The 12,017-nt window shown below is 42.9% G+C and overlaps 1 protein-coding gene across 1 annotated transcript in view; it reads right to left on the reverse strand.

Annotated features, from left to right (window-relative positions):
* The window catches only part of RGS7BP (regulator of G protein signaling 7 binding protein), a 146,809-nt gene that overhangs the window by 61,970 nt on the left and 72,822 nt on the right, over window positions 1–12,017 (reverse strand). The window contains exons 4-5 of the mRNA XM_078781494.1: window positions 10,384–10,514; window positions 7,864–8,029 (exon numbers count right to left, since the gene is read on the reverse strand). Of these exons, the coding sequence (XP_078637620.1) occupies window positions 7,864–8,029; window positions 10,384–10,514 (297 nt within the window). The remainder of the gene's footprint in view (window positions 1–7,863; window positions 8,030–10,383; window positions 10,515–12,017) is intronic.

Here is a 12,017-nt window from a genome sequence, read left to right on the forward strand (position 1 = left end):
ATAAGGGATGGTGGTGAACAGCTGTTTTAAAGACCTGGAGGGAGGAGCGGGATTGAAGAGAGTGAGGGAGTTTGTTCCAGAGGTGGGAGAAAAGAGGAATGAAAGAGTGAAGGTGAGCAGAGAGTCTTGATTTTGGCAGTTTAACCATAAGAGGGTTGCTGGCATATCTTGTGCGACCTGTAGGAATATTTTGGGGACAGACCACAGACAGAGCAGGGGGAGCAAGGCCGGAGAGGTGTCTGTAGAAGACAGAAAGACCACCAACCTGCCTGCGGTGAGTGAGTGAAAGGCCCTCGGAGTTAGCTTCATCGCAGGAGAGTCCAATGATTCTGAAAGCTTTGGTTTCAACAGCGTGAAGACGAGCTTGGTGTGAGGCAGGAGCACCAGCTTTGCACCCGATCTCTTAATGGTGAAGGACTTAAAAACTAAATAATTATTGTAGCTGAATACATATTCAGATCTTCACCAAAATCGAAATGATTCGTCCTTTTCACACACCCAAACCTCTCCACCAGGTTTCATCCAAATCCGTCCACAACGTTTTGAGATATCCTGCTATATATCATTTTTTAAAATCCTGCTATATATATACACAAAGAATTAAGTTAAGCACCCCCCCCGTTTTTTTACAACCTCGCACATTACAAGTTTGTTGTCGTCAAAACAGTGTAATATACCCATGATATTGCTATATTTTCTGGAGAAGTGATATTATGGTCACATAAAAACATAACAATCATGCCGTTTTCAATATTTAATTCTGAATAATTTAAGGTGAAATTTTTTGGGAATTTTAGGCATATTTTCACCTCAATTTAAGTATGGAGCTATAGGTCCATCACGGACAGTGTGGATGACGTTTATGTTTTCTAACGTACAGTCATTGTTCTGAGAATACCTCTAGCGATCTTTGCGTCAATAACGTGTGTAGGACCCACGTGATCGGATCACTGACTCAACCCTACGTCTCATAGACCCTGTAAGCCGTCGTATGCGTTGCTGTGGCAGGTTGTTCCATTCCCGATGTAATGCACGTTCCAATTCATCCAGATTGGCTATTGGAGGGACCATCTTCGCAATTTGTCGTCCCAACATGTCCCATCTTCATGGATGACAACGCCAGGCCTCACCGTGCGAGACGCGTCCGAGCCTTGCTGGAGCAAGGTGCTGTGACAACCATCCCCTGGCCTGCGTACAGTCCTGACCTGAACCCCCTCGAGCACGTTTGGGACATGTTGGGACGACAAATTGCGAAGATGGTCCCTCCAATAGCCAATCTGGATGAATTGGAACGTGCATTACATCGGGAATGGAACAACCTGCCACAGCAACGCATACGACGGCTTACAGGGTCTATGAGACGTAGGGTTGAGTCAGTGATCCGATCACGTGGGTCCTACACACGTTATTGACGCAAAGATCGCTAGAGGTCTTCTCAGAACAATGACTGTACGTTAGAAAACATAAACGTCATCCACACTGTCCGTGATGGACCTATAGCTCCATACTTAAATTGAGGTGAAAATATGCCTAAAATTCCCAAAAAATTTCACCTTAAATTATTCAGAATAAAATATTGAAAACGGCATGATTGTTATGTTTTTATGTGACCATAATATCACTTCTCCAGAAAATATAGCAATATCATGGGTATATTACACTGTTTTGACGACAACAAACTTGTAATGTGCGAGGTTGTAAAAAAACGGGGGGGGGTGCTTAACTTAATTCTTTGTGTATATATACAGTATATATATATATATATTTTTCAACCCTGGTGTTGGCTTAGCGGTTAGGGTGCCGGCTTGGGATCCTAGGGTCCTGGGTTCGAATCCCGGTCGATCACTGAATTAACGCCAGGGGGGTTGACTCAGCCTGTCATCCTTCCGAGGTCGGGAAATTGAGTACCAGCTGGCTGGGATGAATGATCCCGGTGTGTACCCCGGCTTAGAATAGGTACACCCTATCCCTGCACATCGTAAGAGGCGACTAAGGGTTGGCGCCAGGAAGGGCATCCAGCCATTAAAAAAACATTGCCTCAAACAGGGAACCATGATTGTCATGGGGCCCGCAAGGCTAACCCCCGCTCTAGCGGGGAAAATGGCCTTTAAACGATCATTCATTCATTCATTCTGCTTTACAGTCACGTGAAAAAGTAGGTACACCCCATGTAAAGTTTTGACTTTTTCAACATATTTCAACATACAGCTATTTGATCTTCATGTCAACAATATTGATAGATAAAGGTGATATAATATTACAAATATCATGAAACATTTATATGTTGTAGTCCATTGTATAATTTAAATAAACATAAATGCAAATTTCGCATGTGGAAAAAGTAAGTACACCCTTGGCTCTATTAGCTCTTTCACGAGCCTCGATTCAGTATACACAAAAAAAATAAAAAATAAAAAATTGGTGGTATTGCCCCCTTTGGCAGAAACAACCTCAAGTAGGCGTTTCTTATAACTGTCTACCAGTCTCTGACATCGACTGGGACAAATGTTTGCCCACTCCTCCATGCATAATTCTTTCAGCTGTGCGATGTTTGAGGGGTTTCTTGCATGCACAGCTCCTTTCAAATCCCCAAACAACATCTCGATGGGATTTAGATCCGGGCTTTGACTTGGCCATTCCAGAACCCTCCATTTCTTTCTTTTCAGCCATTCCTTGGTGGATTTACTGGTATGTTTAGGGTCATTGTCATGTTGCACGGTCCACCTTCGGTTGAGCTTCAACTTTCCGACAGATGGCCTCAGATTATCCTCAAGCACCCTCTGGTACAATGAAGAATTCATAGTGGATTCTATGATGGTGAGCCGCCCAGGCCCTGATGCAGCAAAGCTGCCCCAAACCATAATATTTCCACCACCATGCTTTCAGTTGGTATCAGGTTCTTGTGGTCAAATGCTGTCTTTGGTTTTCGCCAAACATGTCTTCTGGTACTATGGCCAAATAGCTCTACCTTTGACTCATCTGTCCAGAGCACATTGTTCCAGAAGTGCTGGTCTTTGCCTCGGTGTTCATTGGCAAACTTTAGTCTTGCCCTGATGTTCTTTCTGGACAGCAAAGGTTTCCTCCTGGCACACCTCCCATGTAGATCAAATTTGGGCAGCCTCTTTCTAATGGTAGACTCGTGCACTTTGACATCAACAGTGGCAAGAGCTACCTGTAGGTCTTGTGATGACATTCTGGGGTTCTTAGAGACTTCTTTCAGCATCTTGCGGTCTGCTCTCGGGCTGAACTTGCTGGGGCGGCCTGGCCTGAACAAGTTGGCAGTTGTTTGGAATCTTCTCCACTTGTAGATGATCTTCCGGACAGTCGAATGATTGATTTCAAATTGTTTGGAGATCTTTTGAAATCCCTTCCCAGACTCGTAGGGATCTATAACCTTCTTTCTGAAGGCCTCAGAGAGCTATTTTGATCTGGGCATGGTGATGCCGCACACTTCAACAACAAAGAGCAAACCAAACTAAATGACTGAGGTTTAAATAAGACAGGTTCCTCCAAGATCCTCTCTAACGATGTTCTAATCATTTGCACCTGAGCTGGTGCACCTGATTCTAATTTTAGGTATTCGAAGTAGTGATCAATGTTGGGGTGTACTTACTTTTTCCACATGCGAAATTTGCATTTATGTTTATTTAAATTGTACAATGGACTACAAAATATAAATGTTTCATGATATTTGTTATGTTATATCACCTTTATCGATCAATATTGTTGAAATGAAGATCAAATAGCTGTATGTTGAAATATGTTGAAAAAGTCAAAACTTTACATGGGGTGTACTTACTTTTTCACGTGACTGTATATCATTTTTGATTATATCACTCAATAGTGAAGAATCACTTTAAAAATTCTACTAGCTGAATCCGGATCTGTATCTTCACCAAAATTGAATCGATTCTTCCTTGTCACACACACAACATGTCCAACAAGTTTAGTCCAAATCCATCCATAACTTTTTGAGATATCCTGCTGTATGTTGGTTTCAGCCTTGTCTCTCAATGGTGAAGCGTCACTTAAAAAATTAAGTAATTCTCATATCCGAATACATATTCAGATTTTCACCAAAATCTAATGTATTTGTCCTTGTCACACACCCAACCTCTCCGCCAAGTTTCGTCCAAATCCGTCCACAACTTTTTGAGATATCCTGCTATGTATAGTTTTTGGCCCTATCTCCCAATGGTGAAGAATCACTTAAAAATTCTAGTAGCCGAATCCGAATCCGGATCTTCACCAAAATCGAATCATTTCGTCCTTGTCACACATGCTACCTCTCTGCCAAATTTCATCCCAATCCGTCCACAACTTTTTGAGATATCTTGTTCACAAACAGACAGACAGACAAACAAACAGACAGACAGACAGGGGTGAAAACATAACTTCCATCCACCTTTGGTGGCGGAGGTAACTATCAAGGAGGGACAACTGGAAATTTCGCAGGAAAAGGGATTTTGGTGGGGTTATGGGTGGAAGGGTGTCAAGGAGTGCAGAAAAGATCATGGTTTTAGATTGCGGACGATCTGAGATGGTGCGGAACAGCTGTCTTGAAGATCTGGTGGGAATAATGAGATTGAAGTGAATGTGGAAGTTGGTTCTACAGGTGGGAAAAAGAGGAATAAATGAGTGGAGGTGTGCAGTGATCCTGGATTTTGTGTGTTTCACTCGAAGGGGGTTGGTGGTGGACAATGTGCGCCCTGCAGGTCCTTTCGGAGAAAGATAGTGATGGTGTAAGATTTGTCACGATTGAAAGACATATTCGAAGTGTTTGACCATCTTGTGATTATTTTAACGTCTGAAGACAGGGAAGAAGCTGCAGCTTGCCTGTCTGAAGGATGAGGGATGTCATGGCAGAGGGAACAGACATCAGCAAATAGATAAGGACGATTCTCCGGAGAGTTAGAGATCATTGTTGAAGATCAGGAATAGGACAGGGTCGAGAACACTGCCTTGGGGCACATCAGTCTTGACAGGGAGAGGAGATCAAAGTATTCCGCTGAGAGCCACACTTTGGCTACGAGAGTAGAGGAAGTCAGAAAATCATGTGTGGAGTTGGCCTTGGATGCCATTGGCAGAGAGTTTGGAGAGTAAAGCAGGATGCCAAACTGTATCAAAAGCATGAGATATGTCCAGAGAGACAGCCTTGATATCATGTCTGATTTTGAGGGCCTCCATCCATTGTTTGGTAAGTTGAAGCAGCATGTCCAAGTAGAGTGACCAGGTCTGAAACCGAATTGGTGATCTGAGATGAGATTGTTGGATAAAAGAAAAGATTTCATAATCAACTGTGATGATGGATTCCATGACCTTGTTGATGATTGGAAGTAAGCAAATTGGTCTGTCGTTAAGGAGATCAGTTTTTGCACCTTTTTTTGGAATGCAGTGATGTTGGCGGATTTCCAAACAGATGGAAGATCACCTTGCAAAAATGACAAGGTGAAAAGGGCAGAAAGAGGAAGTGAGAGAGCAGCAGGGCAGGTTTTGAGGACACGTGAGCTGATTTCATCCGGCCCAGTAGCAGAGTCAGAGTCGAAGGATGAAAGAACCTTCTCCATCTTCTCAGGTGCAAAAGATACAGTCCCGGAACAGTTGGGTACGACAGGGAAGGATGGGTACCGAGAGTGAAGGGTTAGTGACACAATATTTTGAAGCAAACACTGAATTTAGCCATTCAGCCTTCTCACGAACGGAGTCGGCTTTGGTGCCATTTGAAGAGAGGGAATGGAAGGAAGGAAGAGGAGCATACTCCAGAGCTAGACATAACCAGGCACCACCAGGTTTTAGAGGAGGGAGACAAGTTTGAAAGTTCATTCTCGAGGTTGGACAGATGTTTTCTGGCTCTCCTGAGAGTGGACACACAATTGTTGGACTTTTTGGAATGCGCTGAAATTGTCTTCGGTCAGATTAGCCTTCCAGGAAGAGAAGGTAAGTTGTTTCAGAGGAGCCTCACCACAGGATTCAGTCAGTGTACCATGGGCGGGAAGAGTGGTGGTATACCTGAAGATGAGATGGGATAAATCTGTGCATGAGAGACAGCAGGTTTCTGTGAAAGAATTATCAGGCTGAGTTAACATCTTGGGCAGTAGACATGGGAGACCAGTCCCCAAGAGAGACGTCTGCTTGCAGTCCCTGCCAATCTGCTTGAGTGAAATGCCAGACTCGTTGGCATTGAAGCAGCTCTCCAAGAGTAGCCAGAGAGATGTTAACTAATGGAAGGAGCCAGACACACTTGGGTACCGTGTACTGCTGTACTACCCGGGCCTTCCCGAAAGGATTGGCAAGTTCGTACGCAGCAAACGGATTGATGTAGCCTACAAGACTCTAGTCACCATCCGTAATGTCATTTCAAAACTAAAAGACGTAATATCAACTGGTGACAAATCAGGAGTAGTCTACCATTCACCATGCAGAAACTGTGACCAATTCTACATTGGAGAAACTGGAAGGAATTTGAAACAAAGGCTAGATGAACATACTAAAGCAGATAGGCTGGGAAAGGTGAAACATTCAAGCACAGCGCATCATGGCCTGCAATCTGGCCACAAATTTGACTTTGATGGAACCCATATCCTAGACACAATGTCCAACAAATGACAGATTGATACTGAAAGCAGGGCACGTCAAGAGCCAAGAGGATGGTCTTACTGAGAAGCCTGTGGAAATACCCACACAATACACACCTCTGAAAGTTTAAACATATTTTAATAATATTTAAACAAAACCATGAAAAAACAATCTAGGAAAAGTACCTGAAGTGAGGGTGTGAATCCACGAAAGAAGGAGAAAGGGTTGAATGAGTATGGTGGAAACTAGATTTGGAAAGGTGAGTATCGGCTGGAGATGGAAGGAAGAGGTGGAAGAAAAGGAGATAAAGGGGGCGGGGCAAGACAACAGCACATGTGGGCGCGGCCTGTGAGGAGAGAAGGAAAAAAAAATAAAAAAATTTTGTTTTTGTATTTAAAACGTTAGACAAAAGGTAAGATGTTCGGAGGAGTTAGGGGGAGAAAAGAAAATCAAAGAAAAAGCAATACAGCGAAGGAAAGAACTTAAATTCACAAAACACCGACGGGGAAGGGGGGATTGAGGGGGGGGAGGGGGTGGGAAGCCTCAAGGTACCAGGCCGCGAACAGAAACATGTTCAGAACATGCGGTGCGAACAGAAAACGATGAATTACACACAAGTTTGCATGAATTACAAACCAAGACTAACTAGAAACACACAGTAACACATACACAATAAAATAACCAGTACAAATTTGACAAAGACACGAATGGGAAAATACTTAACTTTGATGACGTGGAGAGCTCGAAGGACGCTTCCTCGCCGGAGGATCCGGAAGCGGAAACAACAAGTTTTAACCTCTACTTGTTACAAAACGTTATATTTGAATAGTTAAATTGCTGAGTGAGTGCATGTAAGTACTTTTGCACTTTATTTCTAACTGCCCAAAACGCAACCAAATTATTTTCGTATGACAAAAAAGAGCATTTTTATTTTTTTACCTCTACCACCAAAGGTGGAAAGCGGTTATGTATTCACCTCTGTCTCTGGTTGTGAGCAGGATATCTCAAAAAGTTATGGAAGGATTCAGATGAAACTTGGTAGAGAGGTTGCGTGTGTGACAGGACTAAATTGATTGGATTTTGGTGCGAGAATTTTTGAATCTTCCAAGTGATTCTTCACCGTTGAAAGATCGGGCCAAAAAATGATATATAGCACGATATTTCAAAAAGTTGTAGATGGATTGTGACAAAACTTGGTGGATGAGTTGGGTCGGTGACAAGAACAAGCCGGTCATATTTTGGTTAAGGTTACAACTTCAACTGTTCTCATGCGATATAAACTCGTACCTCTCTGTGTTTTGGATGTCCAAGGTAGTGCTCCAGCACACCTGCATTCCCATTTGATGTCGGCTGCAGGGTGGAGAAGCTGCAGAGAGTTCCTTATGGTTGACCGTTTGTGGCTCCTTGGGCCCTTTTCGGACGCCCATTCGCGATCCCGGTCTCTGCTGAGTCTCTGGAATGTGGTTTCAACACAACACATGTAATAGGCATTTTAGTTTTGCATCTTTTACTCCTTATATAACGTTTTGAAGATATTGTAATAGCTTTATTAATGGATTTCAGTGGGTTGATTTTTAAACTTTTTACAATAATATATATATATATATATATATATATATTATTATTAAAACTGCAAGCAGTGATGCCAGGGACGAAGCCACCCCACTCTTATTGGACAAGTGATTGATGACGTCATTGATAACAGCAGCCCAGACCTGATTATGCAAAATTTGAACTCAATCGAAAAGTGGAGGTGATGCATTTTAAAGGTCTTCATGAAATCCAATATGGTCGCAATGTCATGTGACCTATGATGTTTCATATTTGAGCTCCATATTGATTTCGTCTTTTGAAAAATGTGTCAGAAACGTTGGGCCAGCCTCTATGCCAGTGAGGTTGTGAGGGTATTGCGATGTACGACAATACTGGGCATTTAACAATGCAACTAGCACCTCTCTGGGGTCTATATCGATTTTTTCATTTTTTTTATATACAGAATCGAGGCTCATGTAAGAGCGAACACATTGAACATGAAAAGATGCACAGACACATAAAACATGCAATGAAGGGAGCGGGAGACAAGAGGGAGAGAGAGGGAAGTACACAAGCACAACAACAGAAGATAACAGGGACGTCGGTAGATCTGTGGAAGGGGGAGGGCTGGGGGAGGAGGGAGGGGTACATGGTACAAAGCAAATGAACACTTCTGGGAATTTCAGGAAAGAAAGTTGGAGATTGAAAGAGGCGGATCTGGAGTGAATTAACGGGGGAAGAAAAGATCAAGGTTTTCGATGGGGGAAGATAAGAGATGCTGGTGAACAGCTGTTTTCAAGACCTGGAGGGAGGAGTGGGATTGAAGGGAGTGTGGGAGTTTGTTCCAGAGGTGGGAGAAAAGGGGAATGAAAGAGTGAAGGTGAGCAGAGAGCCGAGATTTTGGCAGTTTAACCAGAAGATTACATTAGATTACATTTCACCAGAAGATTACAGTATATCTAAGAATGAATAATCTATATCAAAGTTTATCCACGTGCGGACTAACGCGCACACACACACACACACACACACACACACACACACACACACACACACACACACACACACACACACACACACACACACACCTGTGGCTTCAGGGTGCACAGTGGCTTTAATGGGATGGAGGACCGTGCGCATGGCGCCCAGGGTCGCATGTATTGTCTGGGTCGTGGCCTGGCCTGGTAGCTTGCTGGATTTCTCCATCCTCATCATGCTGAGAATGAAAACCCACAATTTGGTTTTGGTGACTCCCTTTATGCCATGTTATGTCTGCAGGGAACCGAGCTCCGTGAGATCCAGTAACGTGCCGAATACAACAGCTTCGTGGGTGGGTTTGGAGGGAGGAGGGAGAGGCACGCGTGGCCTGATGGTTTTTGCCGACTCTAACCCGTCAAGGACACGCATGTGCGCACACGGAGGGGGTAGGGGGGGGGGGCTGAGATTTGGCATACCCGAGTTGAAGGGGGCCTGAAATTTGGCAGATCAGTGTATAAGGGGGGGGGGGGGGGGGCTGAGAAAGATGAGGACCGATGGCTTTGATGCATGCATGCACGCACACACACACGCACGTGCATGGGTCGTGATTTGCACGTACACATGCATGATTATGGTTTATACACGTTTCACTTTGGTTTTGCTTTGGCATGTTTTGTTTTGTGTGACATCATATGCTGTGTAATGTATGCACACATTATTTTTATGCGTTATATACACATATACATATTGTGCACATGTTGAATTGAATACACACATGTTATGCGTGACATGTTATACATTGGTATGTTGTATACACGTGTCTTGTGTGTGACACATTGCACATATGTTGTGCACACACACACAGTCACACACACAAAGGTGGATACATTGAGACCTGTGAGGGCTCTGTTCCACCTTCTGAAACCCGCATTTGGAGATAACAACCAACGACACGTGCGTGCATGCGCACACCATCAAAGCCTCTCAATTTCAGACGATGCTAATTATACTGTATTTTTATTTCCTGAATACAGTAATGCTAAACTATTTTTTACAGTGTAAGAGCAGCCTTCCTGAAGGGTTTTAAACCCACACACCGTCTCAAAACGATATCCAAAAATAAGCTGAATTGAAGGGGGCCTGCGATCTGCGTATAATAAATCATGGTTTATGGCCTCACTATCCGCACACTGACCAAATGAAGGACTGATGAACTTCAGAATTGCTAAGGAAACAGCTAATTGCTGCACTTTCATCAAGTAAAACTCCAATGGGCTGTTGTTGAACACCACATACCTGCTGCTTGTACATGGAACGTCTGGAGGAGATACTTAGCTTTAAGCATCTCGGAAATGTACATCTCCATAGCACCGTGCAGCTGCACATAGAGCTTGCAGAGCTCCCAAGGAAGCTCACCTTCTTCCGCTCTGCGAGGGAGAACAGCATGGTTTAGGCTTTTAAACAGACCGGGTCAGACAAATATTGGTGAACCAAAAGCCTAAATCGAGGGAATTCCATCCTTTTTGGAAGTGGGGACCATGGATAGGCTATAAATAATGTGTCACAAGCGTGTGGTCATGGAATAATCATCAATTATCCAAATCGATAAGGGTTGCATCACTTTACTGATGTGTTATCGATTGTTGGCAGTTAATTCAGCTTGAAAGGACACGTTGGCACAACAGGTAAATCTGCCTTGTTTATATAAACTGTAAATAAGGTAATATAAATTAGTGATGCTCCTCCAAAAGGCCTCCACATGTATTTCATCTTAGCCGCAGCGAGTTAGGCAGCAGAGGTCAGTGATGATGTGGAATATCGTTCCAGCTTTCAGCGCCTACACGGTAAAGCAATTAAAACAAGAAAGAGCAATCAGAGATTGCAGACCCTCGCCAGGATGTGTTTTCGTGGTTTTTAAGGCTTTTGTGTTAAAACAAATATGGCGGCTGAACCACGTGACCGATGACGTCATCATTATTTTTTCTCTCCACCAATTTATGCCTACATGATGCTCAAGAAATTTCATCTTGATCGGATGAAGTTTTGTACTTGTCTAATTATGACGTCATAATGGAGGCACCTATGACATCATCATTAACATATTTTATTCCCCATGGAGTTATTTACAATGAGCCTTGTCTCAATTTTTTTCAATTCAGCATTTTCAGAGATATGGAGGTGCAAATTTTTTCGGGTTTTTTCAAGATGGCGGCCGAACCACGTGACCAATGGCATCATCATTAACATATTTTATTCCAGAAGAAATTCCAGAAGTTTAGCACCATTGATGCAGTCTTATTTACCACCTTATTTATTTAACGTGTCCAAGTACGTGCAAAAATGGAGGTTTTTGGAAGCGACAAGAAGGCGATTTTGGTTCAACAGTGTTCAAATATAATTCAACAGAAGAAAAATAAAGTTTGTAAAAGTCATAAAACTAAAACGGCATTCAGACATCGTGACGTCAACTGACGTGCCTTATTACATCATAATACATACTTGTACCAAGTTTGATTTAAATCCCTTCAGCTGTTCTCAAGTAACACAATTTTACCTGACATGACCTGTAACCTTTGACCCTGAAATCCAATCAGTAAATTTTTGCATCATAATATGTACTTGTACCTTTGACCTCTTGACCTTTGACCTCTCTTTTTGAGTTCATCTTTGCATCATAATACATAGTTGCACCAACTTTGGTCAAAATCCTGGTTGACAGTTGGCTGTTGTCAAGTTGACAGTTGACAAGTCATCACAGTAACAGTATTTTTACGTAACATGACCTCTGACCTTTGACCCCAAAATCTAATCAGTTCATATTTACGTCATAGTACAACCTTGATCTAAATTTGATTTAAATTCCTTCAGCCATTCTCAAGTTATCGTGGTGACGAAAAGCTATCACAAACGCTTGGACCGATGCACAACAC

This window comes from Myxine glutinosa, chromosome 7 (genome assembly GCF_964187855.1).
Source record: "Myxine glutinosa chromosome 7, kmMyxGlut1.1, whole genome shotgun sequence".
NCBI lineage: Eukaryota > Metazoa > Chordata > Myxini > Myxiniformes > Myxinidae > Myxine > Myxine glutinosa.